The 26914-nt window shown below is 44.8% G+C and overlaps 4 protein-coding genes across 5 annotated transcripts in view; 2 read left to right on the forward strand and 2 right to left on the reverse strand.

Annotated features, from left to right (window-relative positions):
* LOC120957677 (protein limb expression 1 homolog) overlaps window positions 1-26914 on the forward strand; it is a 265788-nt gene that overhangs the window by 154566 nt on the left and 84308 nt on the right. The window lies entirely within an intron of this gene.
* Window positions 431-5923, forward strand: LOC120959707 (uncharacterized). Of its 2 annotated transcripts, XM_049610208.1 has the most exons (7): window positions 431-1727; window positions 1842-2035; window positions 3590-3661; window positions 3762-3965; window positions 4947-5015; window positions 5083-5534; window positions 5628-5923. In XM_049610208.1, exons 1-7 carry the CDS (start codon window positions 1528-1530, stop codon window positions 5772-5774), a joined length of 1338 nt encoding a protein of 445 aa, XP_049466165.1. In that variant the 5' UTR covers window positions 431-1527; the 3' UTR covers window positions 5775-5923. The 2 variants fall into 2 exon arrangements, with proteins under 2 accessions (XP_049466165.1, XP_040239241.2); XM_040383307.2 differs by having other exon boundaries at window positions 3762-5015.
* Window positions 7478-9820, reverse strand: LOC120958927 (zinc finger protein weckle-like). Its single transcript, XM_040382013.2, has 6 exons — window positions 9475-9820; window positions 9106-9403; window positions 8541-9039; window positions 8284-8479; window positions 7858-8210; window positions 7478-7789 (listed from the first exon to the last, which is right to left on the reverse strand). Exons 1-6 carry the CDS (start codon window positions 9586-9588, stop codon window positions 7612-7614), a joined length of 1638 nt encoding a protein of 545 aa, XP_040237947.2. The 5' UTR covers window positions 9589-9820; the 3' UTR covers window positions 7478-7611.
* LOC120959164 (uncharacterized) lies at window positions 11497-26321 on the reverse strand. The gene is made up of 8 exons (XM_040382353.2): window positions 25617-26321; window positions 21521-21797; window positions 14320-14353; window positions 13959-14194; window positions 13418-13554; window positions 12727-13265; window positions 12447-12646; window positions 11497-12370 (listed from the first exon to the last, which is right to left on the reverse strand). The coding sequence occupies exons 2-8, from the start codon at window positions 21608-21610 to the stop codon at window positions 12275-12277; spliced, it is 1332 nt and encodes a 443-aa protein (XP_040238287.2). The 5' UTR covers window positions 21611-21797; window positions 25617-26321; the 3' UTR covers window positions 11497-12274.

The raw sequence follows: 26914 nt of genomic DNA on the forward strand, positions 1-26914 counted from the left end.
ATTCATTTAATCTTTTTAACTTTGAAGTTTTATCACTTTAGCAAACAAATGGATTACGTGTTGTGTGTTATGAACTCACAAAGTTTTTCTTGAATTTTAAAGAATATAAGCAGTTTGTTTAGTATTTTTTACATTTTTGCTAGTGCATTTGACACAGTCAAATTAAATACAAAAATATAGCTAGGATAACAAACTAGCTCTAAAAATGTAATAAAAAATAAGTCTGCTAAATTCATGGCCACCATTCATTTATTTGTATTGAAATTTTTTACTAATTATTGTTTTATTTTAACTCTTTGACTTTGAAACTATCATTATAATCTTTTTCAAACAAGAAGAACGTTCTGTTGTCATCCGTAGGCCTGTTAAAATTGAATCAATAGTCATGATCTATAATAGCAGGAGATGAATACCGATTTGGTGTGCCAGGACAATGAAACAAACTTTAGCGGGACTTTTCCTCTTAAAATATGCATTACACCTGTGCTGCAGTATTTAAGCGCACTTCCACCTCCCACACCCAGCTCAAACGGCTTACAATGTTGCTACTAACAGAGGGCACCAAATTGAGCTTTCTCCACCTACGATACACTTTCATTCAGTTGACTACATCTTCATTTCCAGTCTAAAAACTGCCACGCAGTCCCACTGTTTGCTTTGCTGATTCTCGTCAATGGTTATAACGCTTCAACTAAACTTCTTTACGCGTGATTTTAAGCTTCATCGCCCCAGCGCACCAGCGAAACGTGGTCAATTGGGGCCCATATTTTTTTCCAGGTCGCCCCAACAACCACCGACTGCACTTTCGCTTACGTCGAATCAAAAAGCATAGCAAAAGCCATGGCAAAATATGGGTCAAATGATGATGCTGTCCAGACGTCCTAACTTTGCGCCGAGACGTTGAAACTTTCTATTGGTTTCGCGCAATCGGAAGCGCAAGCCAGTGGCTCGACCATAAGAACTGGAGCATGCAAAGCTGCCGTCGACACCTTACTTAGAAGAAGAACGAAGCTACTTTACACCGATTAGCACCTTTCATCTTCCAGCGAAGAAAAGCAGGTCATTTCACAGTCGAACTCCGTACGAGTGAGGGAAATCTATCCTTACCGCCCAGATATATGGCCCAGTTTCAACGAGCCAGAAAATATTTGTCACGTTTCGAAGCACAGGAGCTGAGGAGCCGGAAACGGGTACGGCTAGTTGGTGGTTCATGGTGCAGGAAAAGCTCACGAATAATTCGAACCTCGATTGGGCCGACCGGAGCCGATTACTGTGTTTACAGCGGACGGTTCATGTTCATTTCAACGCAAGATGAGTGCGCGATAAGACGCATCTCTACTGCTTCTCGCTGATAAGACAAATGTGGAATGAGTGCAGGTAGAACGTAGACAGTGTATGTGTGTGTGAGTGTGTACGTGTGAAATTGTAAAAGGACATTCAAACAACGCGTGTGTGCTACAAATTTAGTGGAAAAAGGCGCTGCAGCAAGCTGTTACTATTAAGAACCCGACAAGGATACACACAATTATGCCAAACACCATGGGCCACATTAAGCGCTCGATCGTTTTAGTGCTATTTACACAGCTGCTCGGCTACAGTGAACCGAAAACGATCGTTTTCAATTCATACTCGAGTGAACCGGCCCACCAACCGGAGAGCAGTCGGAATGTGACCAGCGAGCAGCAACCAATCGCTGGCAGTGCACACCGCCAGGAAGCAAGTGAATCGTAAGATAACCCACCGTACCACCTAGCGACCCAATCTACTAGAATGATTCTGACACTTATTTCATGCGGTTTTTGTTCTTGTTCCCTCCCATCCCATCATCATCATCATCAAAGCTCCGGCCGAGGGTTCTCCAGTGGCGGTGGCAGTGGAGTGCCTAGCTTCCCATTCTCGATACATCCCGATTTCCTGTCGAAGCCGGTGCAGGTGGCGAGACCGAACAACGGTTACAAGACGCCGAAATACATTGTCTATCCGAGCTACTCGCAAAACACTGCCAACAGTGTACCGTACTATAACGCTCCAGTCGGTAAGATAAACACGATTTGGTTGAGGGTGGACTTGTTACTTTACCTTTTTCCTGTAGTGATGGACGAAAAGGAATTGTTTCGTATCCAGTTACTGTAAGATTCGAATCCAGATCTACTTCAAAATCCACAGAATTAGTGGTAGTCTACATCCTCCAACTATATAGTTCCTTACAGGAACTTCCTATATTTAAGGAACTATATACAGTTGTTGGGAATTAAAGGCAAGACATGCAAATCGTAATTGGTAAAGTTCCTACTCAACAACAAACTCTTGCTCTATATTGATTTTGTATCTACACCATATCGTTCACCTTGAACACGTCTCATCCCAAATTTCCCCGAAGTTACTTCGAGCATAATGATAACATACAGTTATCATAGTTGTTCCACTCGAACGACTGGTAAGGAGCTAAAATCGGATCAGTTCCTAGTAATCTTCTAAATTTAACTATCAAATACGAAACCAAGCAAGATAAATGAATCAATAACGTACAGGTATTCCTTGACATACGCAGATACGAGGACCGGAGGCAATAGCGTACCTCGAATAAGTCGAATTTCAAGGTTTTCTGTCAAATTATAGCTAATTTTCGTAGAATTTTGCTTAATTTCGTAAGTTTTAGCCACTAAATTAGTTATTGGATCTGATTTTAACTAAAGATAAAAATGTTGTACTTGTTGTTTTTTTTTTTCAATTTGACCAAAAGGGAATTTATTTTGCATTTGACATTTGATGTGTCAAATCAGTACAATTTGCTCAAAGAACTGTCAATTTTGGAAAATCAACCACACGTTCCAAAAGAGAATCATAAAGAATTCCAAACAAAGTATATGAATCACAGATGGGAATATTCACTCTTTTCAATCATTTAAATCAGAGTATAGGAGTGACTATGGCGATTTCAATGATTTAAAGTTTGAATTTGAATTTGTTGTAAAGATCACTCTTTAGCGAGTGAGTTGAATCCTGCAAGTGAATGCACTCAACATTCAAATCAGAGTTTAGTTGAATATGATTACTGATTCAACTCACTCACTCTATTTGCCAACTAGTGATTCCCTCTTTTCGAATTCAATTCACTCACTCGCTACGCCGACTATTAGTAGCCTCACTCACTCTTACTAATGCGATCGTTTGAAACACATAGCGCTTGCACAGTAGTGATGATAACCTTTTAAACAGGGAGTTTTTTAGCAATGTTCACTAAAGATCATATTTTTGATTATTCATATGAGTAGCTATGATGATAACAAACGATTCTTCTTCATTCGGATCAATACGAATTCAATCCCGATTGATTGGATTCCATTCGGAGATATCCAGTTTCATCTGAGTCGATGTCGATGTATTTCGGACTCGGATTTGGTCTCAAAAAGTCGGAGTTGGATTGGAGTCACGAATCGATTCCTGTACTCCCATCACTACCTTCCAATTCCTACAACGTATACTGCATCCTGGGATCCTGGGTGTATGCTGCAGACAGCATTGTTTTTAACGTTTTTTGGGTTTTTGTTTTTTCCCCTTTCCAAAATCACCCATTTCGGCCAACCAGCAATGGACCGATTTGCACCCGGCGAAGCGTACGGCGGCACCATCTACAAGCTGAAGAAGCAAAAGCAACCCGGTAACAGTAGCGTCACCACAATATTGCCCACTATTTTCCCAACCAAACTTCCACTTCAATAACTTTCCTCGTTCCCATGTTTTTTGTTTTCCCAAAGCAGCCGCCGCTCCGTTTGCATCGATACCGGCCGCTTCCTTCAACAGCCCGGTCAGCGTACCGGTCCCGAGTGCGCTGCGCCCTGCTGCCTCCGACAACAGTCCGGTCAGTGTACCTGCGCCACCTTCAGGACCGCCATCACCACCGGGACCACCACCGTCACAGCCAGACCAACCGATCTTTGTGCCGACGCCCGTGCCCAACTCTGGTGAGGATTCGTCGCCATCATCCGCTTCCACGAACGAACCCATCCTGCCCACCTCGCCCAGTTCGACGATGGATGCTTCTTCCGAAATTGTCCTCTTCCCTCCCAACTCCCACACCGGTTATTTGCCCCCGTTGGACAAAAAGCCCAGCTCGGACAGTTACAAACCGTCGAGCGATTTGTTCCAATTTCCTCCCAACACTAACGCCACCTATCCGGTGGGGACGTTCGAACGGTCTAAAAACCCGGTTACGAGCTATCTGCCGCCACCTTCGGGTGACATTACCGTGGCTGTCGCTGCACAGGGTGGCCACTCGTCGTACAAAGGTACGGCCGAGCTGTACCAATTCCCGCCCAATGTTAACACCAGCTATCTACCGCCGGATGGCAATGGAGACGCTGACTCTACCGAGCACACGGGCACGAGCTACGGGGCGGCACCTTCGGGTGATCCCCGTTCGCCGGCCAATTTAAAGCCCGTTCCCAACAATGAATGGGTCAATCCGACAGGGTCAGTTCAACCGTCCGAACTGCACCGATTTCCACCCAACACGATGGCTAACTATCTGCCTCCGGATGGACCCAATTCCTCGCAATTGCCCTCAGCTACCAGCTACATACCACCCCCTTCCGGTGATCCCCAGGCAGCGGCCAACTTAAAACCCGCCCCCTCCGCTCAAATGCCTCCCAGCCCGTCCGGCAACTTCAAATTCCCTCCCAACATTCATTCGGACTATCTTCCTCCCAGCGGGAAAGAGTCCCCGCCAGCCTCCGTCACTAGCTACCTTCCACCGCCGTCGGGCAATCCGAACTCCCCCGTCAATCTTACCCCACCCTCACCCTACCGCCCACCGTACATGGCACCGGCGGAGTTGTACAAATTTCCACCGAACGTTCACTCGCCCTATCTGCCCCCCTCGAACCGACCCCCGAGCCAAAACAACGCTGTGACCAGCTATCTTCCTCCTGCTTCCGGCATTCCAGGTGACGATGCCATCGGTACCATATCGGTTGGTCCGGGCAAGCCGCAGTATCTGCCGCCGAGCTACTCCGGTGAGTGTCCCACTGCTGAAGAGGGCCGTGCGACAATGTTACTTATCATTTTGCGCCTCCACTCCAGATAATCGCCCACCGATGCAGCAAATAGCACCGATGATGGCGCCGCAGCAGATGAACAAAATGCCCCCGCAGATGGCGATGCCGATGGCGAGTGCTCCGGCAATGGATGGCCCACCGTCCGGCCCACCGTCCGGCATGGATGCAGACTACGACCATCACCATCACGACCATCACCATCACGAGCATGATTTTCCTTACTTCACCGGCTTCGACCATGATCACTATCCGGACTTCATCTTCGACCACGATCACGATCATCACCATCATCACGACGAGCCTACGACGACGCCCGCTCCTCCGCCACCGCCACCACCGGCACCGGAAACGCCCCGGCTTAAGAACTACAGCTACTACTACCTCAGCCGAACGCTTTGGTACGTGCCGCTGTACTTTACGCTGTACTTCACCGTGTACGTTGCGATTCTGATCATCCGGTCCATCGCTCGCCATAAGGTACGAATGCACGGCTACACTACACTGTTGCACAAGGAATGAACCGTTCTGTACTGTTTTGGTATCATTTTGCCTTGTTTCACTATTTTGCAGGTTAATCTACCGAATCAATGGGTCGGCAATACGCGATCGTTTGGCAGCATCCGGGACCTGAGCAACAAGGAGGTGCAGGAGAAAGCGAACATGATGGCAGCGTTCGCGATGAGGCAGATCGAGGATTTTAGGGAAAAATATTTATAATGCATTAGCGCTTAGTGGCAGGATTGCGAGGAGTCCCACGGTTAATTGGACGCTAGACATGCTCACCCAGGACGCAGACATGGACAGCAGTCGGGTGGGAATGTTTATTGATCAATGAAGAACTGTAAACTACCTGGTATTGAGGTTAAGATGGGGTGTGTTTGATTTGTTACTGTCGATCATCCGAAAGGTGACTTACATTGGGCATGTTTAATAAGAGATTTATAACATTGAGGTACGTATCATTGGAGATTGAATTCTACATCTGGTCAAGAACAAAGCAATCACAAGATTAACGCCCCAAAAGAGTGAGAAGACATTTTCGAAACACTAGAGCAGATTGGATTAAGTATGAGATGGAGCCGCCTCATCTTTCACAGATGCTCTCGAAACACTTATTGCATAGCGTGAGATAACTAACCTTGGTTGAGATAACTAACCTTGACCCCAAACTGTGTGTCGGAGTTGTTGGAAACAGTTCCGTTATATCAGAAATTCTAGGGCTCATGATCTGTTGAAGAACCCGATTCAAGATCATCAGGAACTCTGGAGACTGGACAAAGATTTAGAAACAGTTAAGAATTCGTTATAAGGCTGATATCAGCTCCAGAATCTTAGAACATTTGGGATGGATTTACAATATCCTGGAAAGGAATGAAATTAACTCCAAAATCGGAATAATTTAGGTATCAGTGACTGAACCGTGGTAGCTCTGGGATCAATTCTTCGGTCAGACATTGAGATTTCCAGGACTAGATTGTTTTACTCCTAGGTCTCGTCCCAGGAACAAGAATAACCGAATCGATACTGAGCTAGTTCCAGAAACGACACAGTTAGAAGATCATTTTGTTGACCGCGATAAGTTCGATATATCCTGATATCGCTGTCAGCTTCTTCATACAGAAAGCACTTTAACATTAACTCCCGTACTGGAGTAAGTTTGGTTATAATTCTAAGGGAAGGATAGCTTTGGGATCCAAAGCAGGACAAGATTGGTTTAAAACAAGCTTCAGAATTGACATAGATACGATACCAATTTTCAGGAATTCTGTACCAATTCCTCGAATCTTTTTCGGATCATTTGAATCCCAGTTTGGAAATAGAATCAAAACCAGTTCAAGAAATAGGATCAGTTTCTGATCAAGATCAAGATCAGTTCAAGATCACCCTTTACATCGATAGGTTGGGGATTAGTTTCTGGATATTTGGATTCTGCTTCACTTTCTGGCCACGGAGGTCGGTTCCATTATGAGGATTTATATAGGAGCATCCAATAAACATGGAGATTCGTGAACTTATAAACATGGAGATCAGCTGGAAAGCGAGAAACAGACTTTCCCACGATTTATTGGTTAGTTCCCATCAATTTTTGGTTGGTTTCCACATTTCTTTGGTGCGTTCCCACGATTTGTTGCCGTTTCCCATATTTTTTGGTTATTTTGTATTGATATCCAAAAATTTATGAAATACGATAAAAAAAGGAGAACGCATCAAAAAATCATGGGAACTGACCAATAAATCGTGAGAAACCCTGTAAGATTCAGAGTAAATTTAAGGTTCTGGTAGTTCCGGGGCCGATATCTACGATTTGAAACTCTAACGTCGTTTATAAAATAGAAAAGACATTTAGCATTAGGATAGTTAGCTGGCTGGATGAAATCCAACAAAAGCTAATCGTCATCTGAACTGGAGTAAAGGAATTAATCAAATAAATACTTTTTTGCTTATACAACTGTTGTGATTCAACCGCAATCCTTAGCGTAATTACCGTTACTTAACCTATACCTTACAATTGCCTGTCCTAAGCTACCTACCAGCGAGATATGCCGATATCTTTTCACACATTAAGCTCCATTTTTAGCTCAGATTTGAGCGGCGACCCATCCGTATCTGCTTCATCAGCAGTGAGCGTCAGTTGTTCCTGTCGTTCTTTCCCTCTGCTACTGTTCGATGCTCGCGCAGTTGAGCGAATGTGTTTCCTCGTGATCTCAACGCCTTCCCCATCGCTTTGGCTTCTGGAATGAAATGAAAGATTATTACTATTTCACCTGACTTGGCCACACAACACTCTGTCTAATCTCACTTTCGCTGAAGGTGTTCCAGTTTCGGAATGTTGGCAGCCGGTTTCTGCCCACCCGCCGCCTCCAGTGCGGCCAGCTCGCGCGGATGAAACTTCTTCTTGTGGCTGCGACAGTTCGATCCGTTTGCAAAGGTTTTATCACAAAACGGGCACTGGTACGGCCTTAGCCCGGTGTGCAGTATTAGGTGTGCCTTCAGCGCCTTGGAGCGCTTGTACTCGTTGCCACACTCCTGGCATTTGAACTTTTTCTGATCCGAATGCACAACCATATGCATGTTGAGGGTGCGCTTGGTGTTGAGCTTCAAGCCACAGTGTGGACACACGTACAGCGTATCGTTGTGGGTATCTTCGTGTGTCTGCGGGATGGAAAAGGGAAAATTTTAAGCGTTTGCTGAAAGTGTTTACGACAAATAGAGCAACCAAACCTACCTTAAGACGTGGCGCATTTTTAAAGCTTTTCGGACAGTACGCACACTTAAACGGTCGCTCCTCGGAGTGCACGATGTAGTGCTCCTTCAGTGCTCCCTTCGAGCTGAACGGTTTGCCGCACTCCTCGCACATGTACGGTTTTGCGCCCTCGTGCATCATTCGCATGTGCGCCCGCCGGATAGAGGATTTAGTAAACCTGAAACACAACGCCGAAAAATTAGTTTGCTGAAACTGTTTCCCTCCCTCAAAACACCTACACTTTGCGACAAATTTCGCATGAGTAGCGTGGCTTCCCATCCTGCGTCAGATGGATGTACTCATGCCTCGTTAGCTGACTGTTGCATTTGAACGTTTTCCGACAGTATTTACACTGATGCACCTGCTGATTGGGGGAAGCGCCTCTGGTCGTCGTGTACCTTCGTTTTTGGGGTTGCTTGGCAGGTACGCTTTCATCGTCCCCGTCGATCGGAGACTCGGAGTCATCTTTTCCCTTGCCCTCGTCACGCTTTGTACCGCTGGCCGATCCGCTCGTCTCTGGTTCGTAATCCGAGTCGGAAAATTTGTCAAACTCCTCCTCTTCCAGGTTCTCATCGTTTGTCTCCAGACCATTGCTACAATCGTCCATATCGACCTCCAACATTTCCCACTGTTCCGTCTCGTTCGCATTGTTTTCCAGCTCATTTTGAACGCTGGAAACAGTCAGTGACTCCACTTGGTACAGCACTTCCGTATTGTCGTCCGCCACTTTACCGAGCTCTGCAACACAAGGGGACAACGTTATTGAACGGCTCACAACGAAAGCTGCAGCGCATTTCCTATTACCCTGTATATCGTGCGTCTCAAGCACGGGATCAATGCTTAGCAGCTCCTTCGCACGTTCGCTCTCCGCTTCCAGCACCTCAAACAGCTCCTCATCTCCATCGTTCGGAAGCATCTCGTCGAGATACTTGCTGCGGATCTGCTTCAGGTCGAGCGGGTGCGTTTCGTCCGGCAAGTGCTTCGCCAGGTAGGTAAACAGCTGGTTCGTTTGATGGCATCTCGCTTCGAAGTGTTCCAATTTGTTGACAAAGCCTAAACATTCCTCGCATATGTTCGCTGCTGTGCCTTTGATTTCGATCAACTGCAAAGAGAAGTGTTTGTTTCCATGTTAGGGAAGGCGTCGGCTTTCTCTTGATGTTGGTGGAGGCTTACCGAAACATTGAAAAAGTTACCAATAACCGCATTTACATCGCGGACCGATTCCAGCTTTAAAAGCGCCTTTTCCTCCGCACAGAGTCGGCACCAGCTTTTCCAGCTCGTTAGCATCTTTGCGTGTCCTTTCTTGGTTCAGTTTTCCCGCACAGTCTTGAACAACACAAGCGTCGTCCGTATTGAGTTATAGCATGCTTTAAAAACTATACCACTGCATTGCACTTGATTTTAGTTTAATAGTTTTAATCTGTTCGGATAGATTAACGCTACAATACACTTTGATTGTAAATTTAATGCAAATGAATTGATACGATGCCTCACAACTTGTTTGTTGATTGTTTACACTTCCCTTCTAGCTGTCAGGAGCGTATAGCCAGGCTGGGCAATAGATTCGTCTGTTCGCCATCTTGACTGTCAGTACGCCAGTTAAATTTGTTTGCCCAACTGCTACACTGCAAACAGCCATACACTTTCATTTCTTCTGCGCTTTTGTGAATGAGTTTTGCATCTTTAAACAAATTCAATAATATTTATCCATTTTTTTTGTACTTTAGATAAATAAATAAAACATTTAAGTTAGAAAAAAATCCACATAACGGACTTTTGAAACTGAGAGATCAACTGTGGTAGCAAACAAACCTAACCACAGTAAGCGCCAGAAGGTATGCAATTTGCAATACATACAACAATTGCTGGCTAGCTCATTTGAATTAACGGCGTTTTTGTATTAGGGATGAATGTAAATTCGGTTGGAGTTTTAATAATTTCGAATTGCATGGTAAGGGAACGTTCTTATGTAAAAAATAAAAGAAAAATGCAAATGATTTAATATCCTTCATCACTCCATGTTCTCCAATCTTTTGAAATCGATACATTAATACATTTTATGTTTGTAGCGGAACTTGGGGCAAGTGTGCCACCTTAAGCATTTCAAGTTATAACTCACTAAAACGTGTTTTTCAAAAACCGATTTAAATCTCATAACCATTTTACATCTATTTCCTCACTTATAAATGAGTTTCGCTTGAAAAAAGTGCAAATAAAACAGTTTTTGAAGCGTTTTAAAAAGGGTCCAAAAAGACGTTGTTTTTTGGGCTATGGGGCAAGAGTGCCACTCGTATGGGGCAAGACGGCCACTTGGTTAAAATAACCGTATTTCTTAGATAATTGGAAATTATTACGTTTGTACCACTAGTGTATGTATTCCTACATGTATTTAGTCACCAATGAACCCTTTTTGACCACCAACTGTACCATAATATGGTTTGTTACTGTTCTGTTTTTCTGGCGTGGAATCCGCTCACAATAGCGCACCATTCCGCAGCACGCTACAACAATGTTTACATTTTTGACAGCTCGCGCCTATGAAAGATGGTGGCACACTTGCCCCAAACAGAGATGGCACACTTGCCCCAAAAGTTGTAACTTTTTTGAAATTGAATTTTTCAGTGACAAAAATAAAGTTTTTTTCAACTAACCCCACAAAAAATTTCACGTTTTCTCAGCTATACGGTGGTGTAAATATTTTCTCGGTGGATTGTTCGCATCATTTTTGAGAGCTTATTTGTTTGGTTTAAAAAATTATAATATTCTGCTCAATTTTGAAACTCAACATAAATCAGTTCAAAACAATGGGAAATATCGATTGAGCTATATGAAATTTGGCTCAGTATACCCAGTCATTGGAAAGCAACCAACTGTATACAAAATTGATCATTAAACTAAAGTTTTCAAGGAAAAATGCTTGGTGGCACTCTTGCCTCGTATGGCACACTTGCCCCAAATTCCGCTAAATCAACAAATTTGAACCTGATAGCAACCTGTTGTCATCAATTGGACCTGATGATGAATAATAAAAATGTTAGAAAATCTTCTATCACCAAATTGTATGAAGTTATCTAAAAAAAACTGTTTTGCAAAATATTTTTTCCAAATATATATATTTTTTTTTTATTTTTTATCAGGACTTTTTAGGACTGGAAGTTCTTTCTTCACCTCTAATTGAAACCAACATATTAAACGTTCTATTCAGACAGGGAAGTTTTAATTTTATTTCTAGCATAAAACAGATTCGTTCCGGGATTCGTTACCGGTTTCCCTCTTAGAACCCAATTTGCTTCTCATACAGCTCAAAAATGTCAGCTTAAACCAATTGCGGTCGACCTGTATCGCTGCATGGGATGATTCAATAGAACTAAATCATCCGCGTCACATCAGCGCGCTTAAATGCACAATAAATACACCTCACCAGCTCGCTCTAATCGGTAGCATAAAACGGTTTCTAATACTATTCGTGAAATGCAGTCTAAGTTTGTCGTAATACTACTAATTACTTTGTTCGACGTTCCGTTGGTAAGCCTAACCTTTAAAAAGCAAAAGCACCCCAAAACAGGGTGGAGTTTGTTTGTTTTTTTTGCACACCGCTGTATGTAGTGAAGGAATGTTCTTTTAAAAATCAGGCTTAATCAATCGATCGATTAACAACTACTCGCAAGTGCTGTCTAGTTTGCTTTCTTTTAGTAGAAATACAGCTACTGCACCTACTCTCTATAATGCTAAAAACTACTTTGCAAAAGTAACGCTAAGATTGGAAGAGGAAGCGAAAAACACAATCAAACAAAAACTAAAGGAAGTAATGATACTAAATATTGCAACTCGAGTTCCATTCGTGTCTTTGATTAAGCTTTCGTTTGGTGACGTCTCGTACCGTGCGTAACGAGTGGTTGTTTTTTAAAGTCCTCCAGATACGCGACAGAAGCATTCGTAAAAGTGTGTCTTAAGTGAAGATGCGTGCCGCAAGTTACTGGACAATCGCCCGCCCAGAGTAACCCTTCGCGTTTAGCTCATCGATGCTCTTCTTGCCGCTGCCTTGCATGCGCGATGCCAGTCCACATGTCTGAAGAATTCAAAATGAACCGAATTTTACATTTAAAAAGCATTCTTGATTTGAATTTCCCATCCCATCTACTTACTATCACGGTGGAAAGTGCCAGCAGTGCCGCTAGAAGGCCCGAAATGACGACAAAATTCTTGCACTGCTCCGGATTCTGCTGGTAGCGCAGCGCATCATCGTACTCCCCTGGCATTATGACCGTATATTCAATGTTTTCCTTAAACTTGGTGTACTCGGTACGGTTCCGGGACTGCTCATCGCGCCGTCTTCTGCCAAGTCCTACAAAACAGATCAACGTTTTTTGCGGAGTTTAGTACACCAAATCTTTTTCAAAGCTAAGCTCTTCATCAAACACTCACTCTTGGACGGTTCGTACATATCCAGACAAAAGTCCGGCTGACAGTCCATCGCGTCCATGCACGCCTTTATTTGCGAATGGATCCACAGCGTGCTCCGCTCCTTCATCGAGCTCAGCAGGAACGCTTCAAAGTCGAGAAACACCTCGTTCGGCTTGTCGCGATAGCGGGCCGGCTGGTGCGGTATGATCGACGCAAAGTCCCGGTTCCGGCAACCGTCCCGCACCAGCGAAACCGATCCTTGCGCGTGCGGATCGTCCGGATCGGGCGAAACCGTTACCTCCATCAGCTTCACGTACTTCCACACGCTCTGGGAGCTGATGCGGGCCCGCAGCTGCAGCTTCGTACCGATCGGGACGGCCTGATCGACCGGAACTTCGTTGTTGGTCACCGCCGGCAGCGAGGTGGCCGAATGGTTCTTCAGTCCAGCCAGATTGCCGCTGATGCGAGCGATCGGCGGCGCCTCCTTGTACAGCGCGACCTCGTACTCCAGTCGGCCCGGTGTTTCCTCTACCACGCCCGAAACGCGTGCACCGTGTGGGCTGGCGGTGGGGGAAATAGGAAAAATAACACCCAAAGGAACCAAACAATCAAAACAAACCAATCAACCTGTGTCGATGCTAGCTCCAAAAAAAAACCAAAGACGGAGGTCTGGGGGAGCAATTTGGAATTAAGGTCAACCGCGCACACTTACAAACTTCCCGCGAATCCGGCAGCCTTGTTCTGGATAACGGTCGGTTCCGGCGGCTTACACATGATGATCAGTTCCTGATCGGATTGCATTACCACCGATGGAAACTGCGGGAACCAGATACGGACGTGCACGAACCCCTGTTTTGGGAGGAAGAGACACAGAGTGAGAGAGGGAGAAGATGATGGGCAAACCGTACACCAAAAAGCAATTTCTTCATTAGCCTGGTGCATCACGGCACCTTACCGTGACCCTATTACTATCCTAACGCCCGGAGGCTCGTTTTTCCATCCAACGCCTATATCGATCGTGCACAAGCCTGCCAGGCACTGCCCGGTTCCGGATTAATGGAACAGTAACGTTCTTCGAATGTTGTACGCCGTGTTGTTTGGCAGTTTTTTGTAGTTAATTGTTCATATGTTTTTTGTTGCCTGCCCTCTCAAGAACTTAAGCAGCCTACATTCGCTACACGTGTGTGTCTGTGTATGGTGTTGATGGAATGGAACTCTTATCCCCTAACCAGTAGAAGCGCGTAAAAACTTACGTTTCGTTTTAGCACACCGCACCGTGAGAAATCGGTAATCTTCAGATCGTACGCCAGCTCGCTCACGTCTTTACGATCTTGCTTGATGGAGCAGGCAAAATCGGCTTCCGGATTCACGGCCCGGTCGTCCGCGAACAGGGGCGCCCCCTTGAAGCCGATCGGTTTCTTCAGCTTTGCCGTTATAATGTCGCCCAGGTTGGAGCCTTGCGATGCGAACGAGCACTGTATGTCCGTCACTGGTGTGAAAAGGTTAAGTGGAAATGGGAAGACGTTATTGGTAGGCCATTTACTACAATGTGTTTGGATGGAAGGCTTTTGTTGTTGGTGGACATTCTTCATTAGGGAGTATGTCCATACTTACCATCATAATCCTGTGCCCGAACCAACGGCAATAGCTAGAACAGGGGAAGAGAAAGAACACAATTAAGTATGATTTTTATGATAAAAATGTAATCAAAAAGGAACAACCGGCAGCGTGCGAGGGCGTGCGCACCGCCACTTCCATATGGTGCAAAATGGCCTAATTACGCAATTACAGCATGATCGCTTGGGGGAGTTGGGGCTGGGAGTATATGCAGGAAAGGCCAATTGCCGCACAGGCATGCGTATGGTACCGCGTGGTTCATGTGCGCATGTGCGCGCGCCACTGCCACTGACCTTCTTGTTTCTTGCACTGGACCCCAAACCCTGAGTAACCAGATCGATCAGTAACCTCTCCATTCAAAGCGGTCCACCAGCACCACCACCCATCGGTAAAACACAAACAGGCAGAGGAATGAAAACAAACGCAAAAATGCTACCCCTCGTGGTAAATGCTTTTAACGGAAGAGCATTGGCATGCTGTGGGTTGTCCGATTTGCTCGAAATTCACCTACACACCGATCGAGCAGCGAATGGTGGAGAAACGAATTACGATGCTGCCCGCACGAACAGGGTAATTGCCGTAATAGGTGGCTCAACGCAGAAAGGTGCTATTGTTGTTTGTTTTCCCTCCAGAGGTGCTTCTCGAGGAGGTTCTCTGGTCAGGTGTTGTTCCGAGCGTTGAAGAACCACTACAGATCAGATGTACCACCGTTTGAATGTTTTTTGGAGGGGCTAGAATTGAGATTTTTGGTGAGAATGCGGCCAGCGTAAAGAATTTAGTGTACGTTGAACTAGACTTTAATTTAAAAAAAAAATAGTTTAAAATGGAAATTGAAGAAGTTGATGATGTAGAATGTAGAGAATGTTTGTTTTCTAATCCAGAATATAGAATATTCTTTTAACTAAGCAATGAATCAACCAATATCATATTAATTATGTATAGTTTGTTATTCCTTTCCCATACAAACTCTCACTTACAGCACTAAAGAACATGTATAATTCTATTTTTAAGATTTGGTAAAGATTTAGGTGACATTATGGTGTGTGGAGGCGTTCGCCATTTTTGTTCTTCTTCTTCTTTGTCACAACCAGCCATTGTTGATCAAGGCCTGCCAGTACCACAAGTGGACTTAGCTTCCAATGACTTATTGATTATCCATAGTCCATGTCCATCCATGTGTCCATTCGGGGCTTGAACACATGGCGGGCATCTTGTTAACGGTAACGGTTTGGTTGACGAAGGCGCGGTGAGCCAGTGAGTGGTTTCGGACAGTCCTGAGGCAGGCCAAAACTGCCAGGAAGTTTCTACAGTCTGAGTTTTACATACAAAGCTTGGTGATATTTAAACAAAATACCAAGTGACTTACACTTTTATTTCCTGGACTTATTAGTAGGCCCATAACACTACTGGTCGATCATAATAGATCGTGTAGGACCACCAGTTATAATCCACCAACACGAGTGTAAGCTCTAGAACTTGATAGGCGGTCACACGAATGTAGGTCCTTAGTTTGTGTAGGGATTGATTCAGCTCTAGTGAGACTGTGGTCTTTAGGTAGAAGTTATGGCTCCTGTAGGCATCAATTTTTGACCCTAACACACTTATTTTTATCTGTAAGTCATCAATTCTTGATTCTTGTAGGAATCATGATAATTTTACAATGTATTTGAGCAGATTTATGACAATTTTAATTTTACGTCTCATAAACAATTAAAAATCCGTGTAATTCTATTTTATTTTTGTAAAAAATAACAATATTATTTTTGAAAATTCTTAAGCCATTGTTTACACCTAAAAGTAAATGCCAACTTATTTTACTCCATTGAAACCTCTAAAATAAGCATAGTAATTGTTATATTTTAAATTCTATCAATGACATTATTAACTACTTTACTTAAATTCAATACTTTTTGCAAAGCATAGCTTCAGAAATTACGTTTTTTTTGTAAATAAAGCGATTGGCTCCCAGTCAGAAATTGATGCCTAAGAGACAAAAAATTATGTCTTAGAGAAAAACATAAGTGAGTTAGAGTCAAAATTTAGCGGCAACGACTGTATTTCGCATGTCTTTAGCCGGGTGGTGTTATTGATAGGAAGATAAGCCAATATTTTCATCTTAAATCTCATACTCAAAGTAATTTAATTCAGTTAAACTAATAAGCGTTGAGGCTACGCAACGGGCAAGTTATGAAACATAAGATCAAAACTGAAAGATATGCAAACCATTCTGAACAATCATTCTAATTACAAATTAATTCATATGACATGTGTTCAACACACGCTCGTTTTTTAGCAAGATTTTGTTTTTAATAAATAAATTTACGTAAAATAACAAAAATTTAATCAATAAATACTTGCCTAAGCTTAATCAAAGCAGTACCAAAAGCAGTACCTCAAATTCAAATTGCTCTAGTTAAGCGTTAATCAATAATGTCAACAGAAGAAAGCTGTCGCATGCCCTCTTTAGTTGAGCGCAACGCACTAGACAGCAATGCAATGCGCAACACAAAAATAGCTCACTTGCTTTGATTGCACGTGCATTTTTGTTTTTCTATAAATCAACCCTCCATTGACCGCTAATGAGAGAGAGATATACAGCGGCAATCGTCCAACCCGTCTACCTTACGGTAACACATTTAATTCGATCGATTGTGCGTTGCCCTACAAACCCACTAAAAAACATCCCTGCTTATGCTTGGCAATCTTGCCACTCTTGCCCACCAGTCGTCACATATATCGTCTCGTGTTTTTGTTGCTGTGCGTATTGACTGTTTTGTTCGCTGCTTGTGTCTTCGAGCAGCTTGTTAAGCGGTTTTCATCAAATATGTCGAGGATTCCACGTGTGTGTGTGCGTATTCCCCCGCCTGACAAGGAACCCTCTCCTTCGAACCTGTTCCGTGGTTCAGTTTGTTTAATTTTTTGTTCCTTCTTCTCATTCCTTTGGTTCAGCATTTTCGTGCCGTTTGAGCCGCATTTAGCACTCTCGCTGCTCACCACGTGTCCAGCGCTGGAAGCTGTGGGGAGCGGCCCATCGTGTGCCGCAGGAAAAGTGCCGGCTATTTAACGGCTCCCCTGTTCGTTGCTTCACCGTTCGTGGCGGCCCATGTGGTTCGATTACGCATCAAAGTGAAGGAGCGAAGTGGCTCGAGAGTCGAGAGCTGGATGGTACAATTATCCAATAAGGCAAACAAAAAAACCCTCAATCCGCTGAAATCGCATGCCGCGATCGTAGCGGGAAATTGTGAAGGGAAAACTGACTGACAACAAACAGACGCTGAGGTGAAGCGCGGCCGTAAAAAAAAGGCAAAAACAAACGAACCCAGATGCCCAGCCCAACTCAACACGGGGGGGAGGGGGGGGGGTATGGTCAGTGGCATTGTGAGCTGCTTGGGCATGCTGGGCAATTTACACAGCGCAGCGCCGGCCCTACAAAACTGCACCTGTTGCCGAGATTTAACGGATATTTATCCGGTGCAGCTCGATAGAAGACACACGCACACTCTAAACAAAAAAAAAAACGCAGCAAGAGAAATACAGCAAAAAAGCTCACTTTCTCACTTGTTCTAGAATTAATTGTGTTACTGTGTTAACTGCTTTTTTATAGATTTTTGTAATTGTGCTGCACTGTGCTGTATTACTGAGCTGAGGTTACGCATGTGAGAGGCATGCATTGTTTAGCGAAATAAAACTATTACAAACTTCCTGCCCGCATGATGATCGTATTCTAGTTTAAGGCTCAGCATGGTCAAATTTCTTCATTAACAGTAATGACCTTCCTTGCGATTCAACAGACACAACTCTGCCTCTGTCCGTCACTGAGCAAACCCCCTTGTAACAAAAGCATTCGTTTAATTTTATGCAACCACCAGTGGGGACTGAACCGCAGCCAGCAGCCAAAGTGCATGAGAACCCAGTAACCTCTTGCCACGATGGGCTTGTGAGAAAGTGTGAGCACCAAACGGAGGCCTCACTACCCGCACAAACACACACACACACACACACTACGTCGCAGTAGAATAAAATGTGGAACATTTTGGATAGGAAAATTGCCACGATTATGATTGCCACATTTGCATAGCAGCAACTAGATCATAGCATCATAACCTGCCACTTATGCTGTCTGGCGTGTCGCTCTGTGTGTGTGTGTTTGTAATGGCTCGGGGGACAGGCGGCACGACGGTGGCAAAGATTGTGTAGAATGTATGCCAGCAGCCAGGCCCGTCGAGAACTTGGACATCAAGATTGCAAACGCAGAAACGGTGTCGACAGCTGCTTGCGGACTGTCCATCGCTTGTGAGCTGACCGATCATCGTCATATACCGAGGGGCATTGTGTGCTAATGCCGGACGGCATTGCAGTTCGGTTGCCCCATCCCCATCTTAACACGTGGTGGACAAATTTTGTGGGGTTTGGGGTTTCGCTCGGTACACACTGCCTGAACTTTGAGCGCTGTCAACTGGTGGTGTGGCGGCTTAATCATGCTGACACAATTATGCCAATAAAACACACACAGACACAGACACAGCGTTGAAGCTGCAGCTGTCGTAAATGTGTACTTTCGTGGTTTTTTTTTCCTTTTTCCACCCCTTTTGACTTGCGCATTTACCCCGCCACGGTACGGTACTTCCATTCCCGGTGCGCTGAAATGGACTCCGTGATGACAGTCTGTGCCTCAGCCTAAGCTCGTGTGTGTGTGTGACTGAGCGTGAAAATACGAATTTATGAAATTGAATCTCAGCATAAAAAACTGCAGTGCCCCCCTGCGTATGCCCTTTTTGTACCTTTCTTTCCCTTGCCTCCATTACGAGCTGACCGCGTTTCCGCGAATGCGCGCTTGGGATTTGAATGCGCTTTCGTTCCCGTCGAAAACGTTCTGTGACGGAACGGCCCGCCCGCCCGCTGGTGTTCCCCTTTTTGCGAAGTGGGTCTCTACCGAGGGCAGCATGCATGCACCCGACCAGGCAGGGGGGGGAGACTGCAGAGAAATTGGTGCATGAATTTTGATAGCTTTTCAAAGCGTCTCGAGAGAACGGGGGAAAAAAGAGCAGTCATTTCAAATCAATGGCAAAGGGTTTCGCTGCACGCTGCACACAACCGCCACGGATTAACTGTACACTGCAGGCTGCTGCAGGCTTTGCTGGCTTGGTGGATTTATCGCTTTAAATAATTTCACGCTCCAGTAGATCACGCTGATCGTGCAAGTAGCGGAAGCATCCGTTCTAGGGGGACGGTTCGGTGCATTGGCCAAACGATTCCGTTCCCGGAACTGCATGCCTTCGACGGTGTGTGGGGAGCGGTTTTACATCGGCAACTGCACCTAGAAGCCGTAGTTCGCAGTAAAATCATAAAACAATCACTATTAATTAAATAATAAATTCCGCATAAACGAGGTTTACGAGGAAAGATAAGAAAAAGTTTCTCATCCTTAACCGCTCTAAACCCACTAATCAAAGCTTTCGTCATAGTCAATCATTTCTTTCTCTCTCACTCTCTATACGTGTGTGGTTTTAATATCATAGCACGAGATGGCCACGTAGCGGTACTTCAAACCTACCACTAAACGATCCCATCCCATCCCTGAGATGATTTATCAATTTGTACGATTCGATTCTCAAACTCACTCACTGTGTCTCTCTAACTTGATGCGCTCCCTTGGGCTGCATAACAGCATAACCACGCTTGCGGTTGACAGTTTATCTTTAAAACGCTATAATCATACCCCGGCAGCACTTATCCGTTAGACAAAATTAATACCCTAATAGTACACCTGGCTGGCAAAATTCCAACGAACCATCCGGGGTGCACTGATCACAGCTCTTACAACCTCCGCTTTTGCTTTCTTCAGACCGCTGCTTGTTTGTTTCATTCATGCTTTTGTACATTTGTAACGAACGGTGTAAACCGATAAGCCGGAATTGCACTCTCCAGGGCAATATGCAAGCGCCCGGATAATTTGTACCGGGCACCATTCAGTGAGGGGGGGGGGGGGGGCATGCAAATGCACGTGTTCCTTTTTTGCGCTCTATTTGCATTCCCGTTGGCCTGAGTTGGCCCGCGGGAGTTGGCTTGTTTTGCACTTCGTTAACAAGAAGCTTAACATGCGCTCATCAACAGTTCTTTATGGCTTCGGGGGTGTGTGTGTGTGTGATACCGTGTTAGTAATGACAGTTATTTTGGAGGGATAATCTAGATCTAGCTCTGTTCTAGATCAAATCGTTCGGAGGCGCTTGTGGTTGAAAAAATAGGCAAAAAATGGATTGCAATTGCTAGCTTAATGCTTACAACAATAATAATAATAATAACAATAATAAAATAAAAACAACAAATTTGATGATTCTTTAGTTTGATTTTTCATATTTTAAATACTTTTCAATTTAATGTTTATAGTTTTATGCTTTCAAAATGTTGATTTGATCGATATAGAATTTTGTTTCAAATGGGTTATTATTGGATTTAACGTTCGATTTGAAATTTTAATAAAATTAATTTTTTCTCGAATTTCTTTAAAACATTAAACTACTAAACTAAACTTTTTTAGAAATTGGAACTTTCTGCTAATTATGAAAAAGTTGTATAAATTGAAGTTAAAAATAGAGGATGGAACTTATTGAAAGTATGCATAAAATTCATATACATTACCAACTCATTCCAGCTATTTATGCATTGCAGGAATATCCACAAAGATATCTCTTTGAATGAAACACTGTAAAACAACCAACCCTTTGCCTTCCTGAGTTGCCTTACTCTTACTCTCATTTGGAACATTCTTGGAATTATTTGCGCACGGGAATATCTTTTTTTTTTTGCTGAACCATACTGCAGCCTTGCGGAACAGCAGCAAGTAGCGTGAGAAGTGAGTACAGCTATGCAGCGCCACCGCGGATGATACGGTTAACAGCGGCCCACGATTGGCTACACTCCGTTTCGCCAAACAAGCAAGCAAAAGATTGCAACGATAGCGGTACCGACGAACCCGCGCCCTGCATTCGCTATGCAGCGTGGTAGCATTTGTTGCACCAGCTGCAAGTAAGAGCACTTGAAAATTAAGCCCAGAAAAATCATACAACCCGTAAACCGATGGTGGAGGGGGTTGCAATATTTACTTTGATTGGTTGTTTTTAGACTAAACACACACACACTCAAAAACTTCCTAGAAACAGTAGCAACATAACGTTTGTTCATAATTGCGTTCACTTACCACAGTAAAGAGCACTGCCACCAGGTGACCACTGCTGCACTCTACCAGACTCGATTTTAGTAGCTTCATTTTGGCTTTCGTTGTCAGCATTGAGTCCGTTCAGGCGATCCGTTATAGGGGGGTGTGCAGTGGTGCTGCTGCTGCTGCTGCAGGAAACCGTGCAACCGTGCAACCTTATCGTTCGCTACTCGTCATTCAAATCTCTGCTTGACCGGACGTCCAAGCAGTCACTGGTGCTGGGTACACTGATCTGCCTTCCACCTGTTGCTGTACGCGCCTGCAAAGAAGAGAGCAAGATCAGAAACGTGAAGCAGCGAACCAACCGCCGAATGCTAATGTAAGTGCAGCAGCAGCACCCGTAATTATTGGTTTTCGTTTTCGGTATGAAAAGTAAGAAGGAACGAGGGCCCTCTAGCAAGGTTCATGGCTTTAGTGCAAAAAAAAAACGGAAATATCTAACGATCGCGAAAATTTAAGGTCTATTTATGGAACTAATTGCGGGGGATTGTTTGGAGGAGATGGTTTGCACGTGGATCAGCCGCTTAAAATGGCAATTGATGCGAGAGAATGAGCGAAAGCAACACTCTTCGGAAGGTTCGCTATTACTGCTTGTGCTGCACTGTTCATCCTACACATAGATCGAGGTCCTACAAAACAAAACAAACTTCTTTTTATTGGTATCGATATTAGTCGATCCTCCATTTACGATCGATCGCTACTCCGTTATGTCTCACGCACATAAACCCTAATTAGGCACAACACTAGCAACACAAACAGAACCACCAACCTTGATCCGCGTAACTAGTTTCGATTTCTGTCCTCAATTTACGGCGCGACCGGGAACCGTTTCGTTATCGGCTACAGCGGCCTCCCGACACAACGGCCACAGCCACGGCCTGTATGTAGGTGAACACCGATTACAAACCGACGCTTCGATCTACCGAGTGCGCGATAGGGGCACGGTTTAGATGCACTCGGCGACCGGTTCCCCGGCAAACCGACAAACCGGCTCGAACACACTGCAGGCACTTCGAGCACCGATGACACCCTCGATCGTACAAAGCTGCTGCTGCTGCTGTCCTACAAACAGGATGAAATAAGGTTAAATGCACCAGCATCCGCGCCTGGTGCGAAAGGGCCTGAGCGGAAGCAGTGTCGATCGTGTGCACAGGGGCCACCATTACCTTAGGGTCGGAAGAGATCATTTTCAATTTCGACCGCTTCCTGCGCGTGAAAGTCGGAAAATGAATTTGCAAAGTACGGTTTAGTGTCATGCGGACATGCTGGTCTGTCTGTCAGCAGGTGCATCTGGTGCAGCAGCAGCAGCAGCGCGGGACAGTAAGATTGAATTTCTTCTGAACCCATTAAAGGGGAAAGTGCTGATGCTGGTCCCAAACCGCAACAGAGAAAGTAAGCGGTTCCGCTTCTAGCAGAACCAGTTTATTAATCTGACACCTTTACTACTGCTGGTGCGGGCAGCACTGGAGGGTAATGCGCCATTGAAACGAGATCTTCCAAGCTTCCAAAACGCAATTTACACCGAAACGCCTTCCTAAACGCCGGGTATGCCTTTTGCTAAACTGCGCTGTCCCAGATATTTCCCCAAAAAGCACAAAAAAATGGGTAAAAACCCCGCATAAACACACCCGAAACTTGTTCCAGGGCCAAGCGGAAAGGAAAGCTGATATCAATCGCCAAATTGCTTGCCTCTCCCTCTCCCGGTTGCGCTTCCAAACATGTTTCCCCTTTTTCCCCAGTTGCCCAAACATTCCAGCCGATAGTGATCTCTTCAGCCGGGGGTTTACAAGCCCTCGTTTCGCTTAGGTGTGGCCCCAAACACCAACCGTACACATCAAAACAATAACAAGCAGGTACTGGTGGCGTCACGCCACCAGCTCAGTACTTGTCGCCGGAATCTGGCAGTGTGGCGGCCCCGGCTGACTATCGTTTTTTTTTTTTCACGAATCGCGTCGCGCGTGACACCGCGACACCGTTTCCCAAGAGTGGATGATCGAGAGGTCTCGATTTCCTTCACTCTAATTACCAAAAATCTCTTGCCCCGTCTCTCCTGCACTCCCGGGCATCATTAGCAGCACACCAATCACCGGGATTGGGGATAGACACCACAGCAAACAATTCCTTTCACTCTCAGTGGCGCGCGTGGTGCTTTGTGCTGTGTGGCATATTTTTCCCAATTCCAAATCTGCTCGAACGCAAAATCGGCCCAATAGTACGCTTGAAGGTGCGTGAAAAATTAACCCGGAACCTTGTTTTTTTTTCGGTGCTGCTTGGAAAGTTTGTTGGTGTACTTGTGTACAAACCCCCATTTTTGGCCTTCTCCTTAAATCGAAACCATCCCCTCCCCCCGAGGCTCAGTGATGCGAGTCGATTTAACACCGCTTTTCATACACCAAACTAATTTCACTCATTTCTCACTCTGCGGCGAACATTTCACTCCCTTGATCTCGACCTTGATCTCTCAGTGGAGGGAGCTGGACGTTTCTGGATCGCAGTTACGGATCTGTCACACCCGCACGGGCGGATTAAATCGTTACTCGGTTTCAGTGGGATGGGACCAAAATGGGACCAAAATGAGAACTAATCAACCGTGCTTTAGAAGGAAAGTAAGTATGTGCAAAACAAAGCAAGCGGATCGTTACGTTGCCTTGTCGCCCGGGCCCTACTTTAATGCCTGTTCCGACTGTACCGAACAGTGTTGTGCTGTGTTTCCCTCGCTTCACGCATTATCCATCACAATCAATTGGCACACATTTTCGACGCGTTTTCCTTTTTTATTGCCGCCAAGCCGGCTGGTGCGGTGCAAACCGCGCTCCCGTTTCGCGTGTTTTTAAACGCAAAAAGGGAAAACTTCAACAAAAAAAACAACCCGACCACACAATCGATCGTTGCGATCGTCGTGCATCGATCATAATCCAAAATATGACGCACTTTAAGTTACAAATAAATGTACAAAAAAAAGAGACGGGCGGTAACTGGGCCGGAGATGGAACCCCGGAGGATCGCGAGCAATCCGATTTAGGTTAGGCGCGGAGAAAGGTTGAGCTAATTAATTACACCTCCCCCTGTGGGACCGCGTGCACTCTAACGAACTTGCCTACCACCGGTTTGCTAAAGCCGGTGCGATGCGATCAACAGGTTTGGCAGGGTTCCATCTCCGGCTGATGGATGGGCGAATGGGGTGACGAGTTGCTGATCGCGTTGCATTCATCGCCGGGGAATACATTGGTACAGCGTGCAGCAGGAGCTGCTCGATTTGTTTAATGCCGCGTGCTCGTTACAAATGAGTTAAACTTTAGTCGATCGTGAACAGAGTGGAGCAGAAATAGGGGGAAACGTTTGCAGTGAATCGCGTTAACATTGATTTTTTTGGAGCTTAAACAGCAATCTTAAGCTTCCCTTACCATTTTTTACTGATCAAATAGTGCACGAAAGGGATGGAAAAATGTCTTCGAAATCTCCTTGCCATTGGCTTGCATTATGACAAATTAAATAGCGTTCTGTGCAAATTATCACCACCATCATTGAATGACCTGTCAAGAAAAGCGCTTTCTTCGTCAACATTTAACCCAATTCTCATAGATCGAGCGCTGTGGCTGTGGCTTGATCGAAGCGGCGAAAAAGTAAAGTGAAATGCATTTTAAAGTGCATCGAAATTTAAAAGACAGCAATTGTGAACGCTTCGTCGAGCCTTTGTCTTTGTGCTGATGGCTTATGAGAGACACACAATAATGGCAATCCAGCATTACAGTGCAAATTTTGTCTCGTGGCTAGTGGCGGAAGTTGAAGATCACTCGATCACCTCGTTAGCACGGTGACTGTAATAAATGTTTTATGCCATTTTACAATGTCGATATAGGGTGTGAAGCAAAGAGTAGCATTAGCTTTAAAGCTTGTAGTCCCACTGTAAAAATTTATACGATTTTTATCATTGTCCCATTGCCCTATCGAAGACTCTCCGACGACAGAACCATCCCGTTTACGACGAAAATTACACACTAGTCAGTACATTTCTTGCTCTTTGCCTTAGCAGGTTGCCCCGCAAACCGTGGAACCGGCTGTTCCATATTCAACGCACCGTAATCACTGCACCGGGGGTAAGCTCCAGCAACTTCTTCACCGGCACACACTCATCAACGGCAGCAGCTCAACCCGAACGACAACTGGCAACTGGCAATTGCAATCGACCGCGCGCGCGCGCATACACACACTCTCGTACACACTGCAAATGGGGACAATTTTTCCAACCTTTGTCGAACGGGAGGTTGCGTGACAAATTCCTTTCGCTTCCCACCTCTTTTTTTGGCACGCGTTTTTCGTGAAATGGGGAAAATTTTAGTATTTTATTGTTTTTATGTTTTGTGAACTGTTTATGCTTTTTTTTGGAACTAACACTCCCACTAAACCACCAACACCTACAATTGCCGATCGCGTTAATAGTACACTTCACGTACACGCGTGTGTCTTCGGGAGGGGAGTTTTCCCCGAGCTACTCCGGTCGGTAGGTCCGTACGGGCCGCGCGCTTAACATGGAATGAACTTGACTTTGAGCATCCAGCCACCGGCACGGTACTTTTCTTGGCGTGCGCGCGTGCGCTCCCGCTCTCTTGCTGTGGCAACTGTGGTGGGGAAGCTTTGCCTTTTCCCGCTGGGCGGTGGTACATGGTACGGATGGAGCTGGAAGGCAACGGAGAGGGAACAATTTTCCTTCCGTCTCGCCGGTACAGTGGGGTAGAAAGACGGTTAAGTATACCATGCGGCGGTCCCTGCTTGCAACGAAAGTTTTTTTTTTATTGTTTCTTGCAGCATTGCTCCCGAACAGGGAATGCTAATATCGGAGCGGTGTATCATTCGCAGGGTGATTTATGATGGGATTGAATTATGATAAATCAATCAGAATGGTTTAATTTCAATAGACCTTTTTTCTGGCTAGGTATCTGGATCTGTTTCACTTATTTTAATAAAAGTGTAATGAACCTTATCTCTTTGAATAATTACCGTTATATTATTGTTATCTTTAGTTTTGTTTCGAATTCTTCAAGTTCCTTTTTCCTGAACAAAAAATATAACAACATGAAAGTTATATGTTTGAAGATAATCTCCGTTAAATAACTAAATAGTTACATAAATCCGTAAAACAAAGTAACGCTGTTAAAAGAATCTGGGGAAAATTACGCATGTTAAGGATTTTCAATTACAGGCGTCCCCCGAGTTACGACCCCCTCGAATTACGACGATCCGCAGATACGACGATTTTGATTTTGACAGTTTAAAGTTGTCATTGATATGAAATTGATATATTTTTTGAATTTCTGTGCTGATAACCGTTACAAACACATTTCCATAGATTCCACAACACCCCGGTCTTGAATTTCT

This window comes from Anopheles coluzzii, chromosome 3 (assembly GCF_943734685.1).
Source record: "Anopheles coluzzii chromosome 3, AcolN3, whole genome shotgun sequence".
NCBI classification, from domain to species: Eukaryota; Metazoa; Arthropoda; class Insecta; order Diptera; family Culicidae; genus Anopheles; species Anopheles coluzzii.

Coding starts and splice junctions, on each gene's coding strand:
- LOC120959707 (XM_040383307.2), top strand. CDS start 1,528: ATGCCAAACACCATGGGCCACATTAAGCGCTCGATCGTTTTAGTGCTA. Junction 3,662..3,761: donor GAAGAAGCAAAAGCAACCCG/GTAACAGTAGCG, acceptor TTCCCAAAGCAG/CCGCCGCTCCGTTTGCATCG. Junction 5,535..5,627: donor GGTCCATCGCTCGCCATAAG/GTACGAATGCAC, acceptor ACTATTTTGCAG/GTTAATCTACCGAATCAATG.
- LOC120958927 (XM_040382013.2), bottom strand. CDS start 9,588: ATGCTAACGAGCTGGAAAAGCTGGTGCCGACTCTGTGCGGAGGAAAAG. Junction 9,040..9,105: donor TGAGACGCACGATATACAGG/GTAATAGGAAAT, acceptor CTTGTGTTGCAG/AGCTCGGTAAAGTGGCGGAC. Junction 8,211..8,283: donor AAAATGCGCCACGTCTTAAG/GTAGGTTTGGTT, acceptor TCCATCCCGCAG/ACACACGAAGATACCCACAA.
- LOC120959164 (XM_040382353.2), bottom strand. CDS start 21,610: ATGCTGACAACGAAAGCCAAAATGAAGCTACTAAAATCGAGTCTGGTA. Junction 14,354..21,520: donor TGGCAGTGCTCTTTACTGTG/GTAAGTGAACGC, acceptor CCCCTGTTCTAG/CTATTGCCGTTGGTTCGGGC. Junction 14,195..14,319: donor TCGGGCACAGGATTATGATG/GTAAGTATGGAC, acceptor TTTTCACACCAG/TGACGGACATACAGTGCTCG.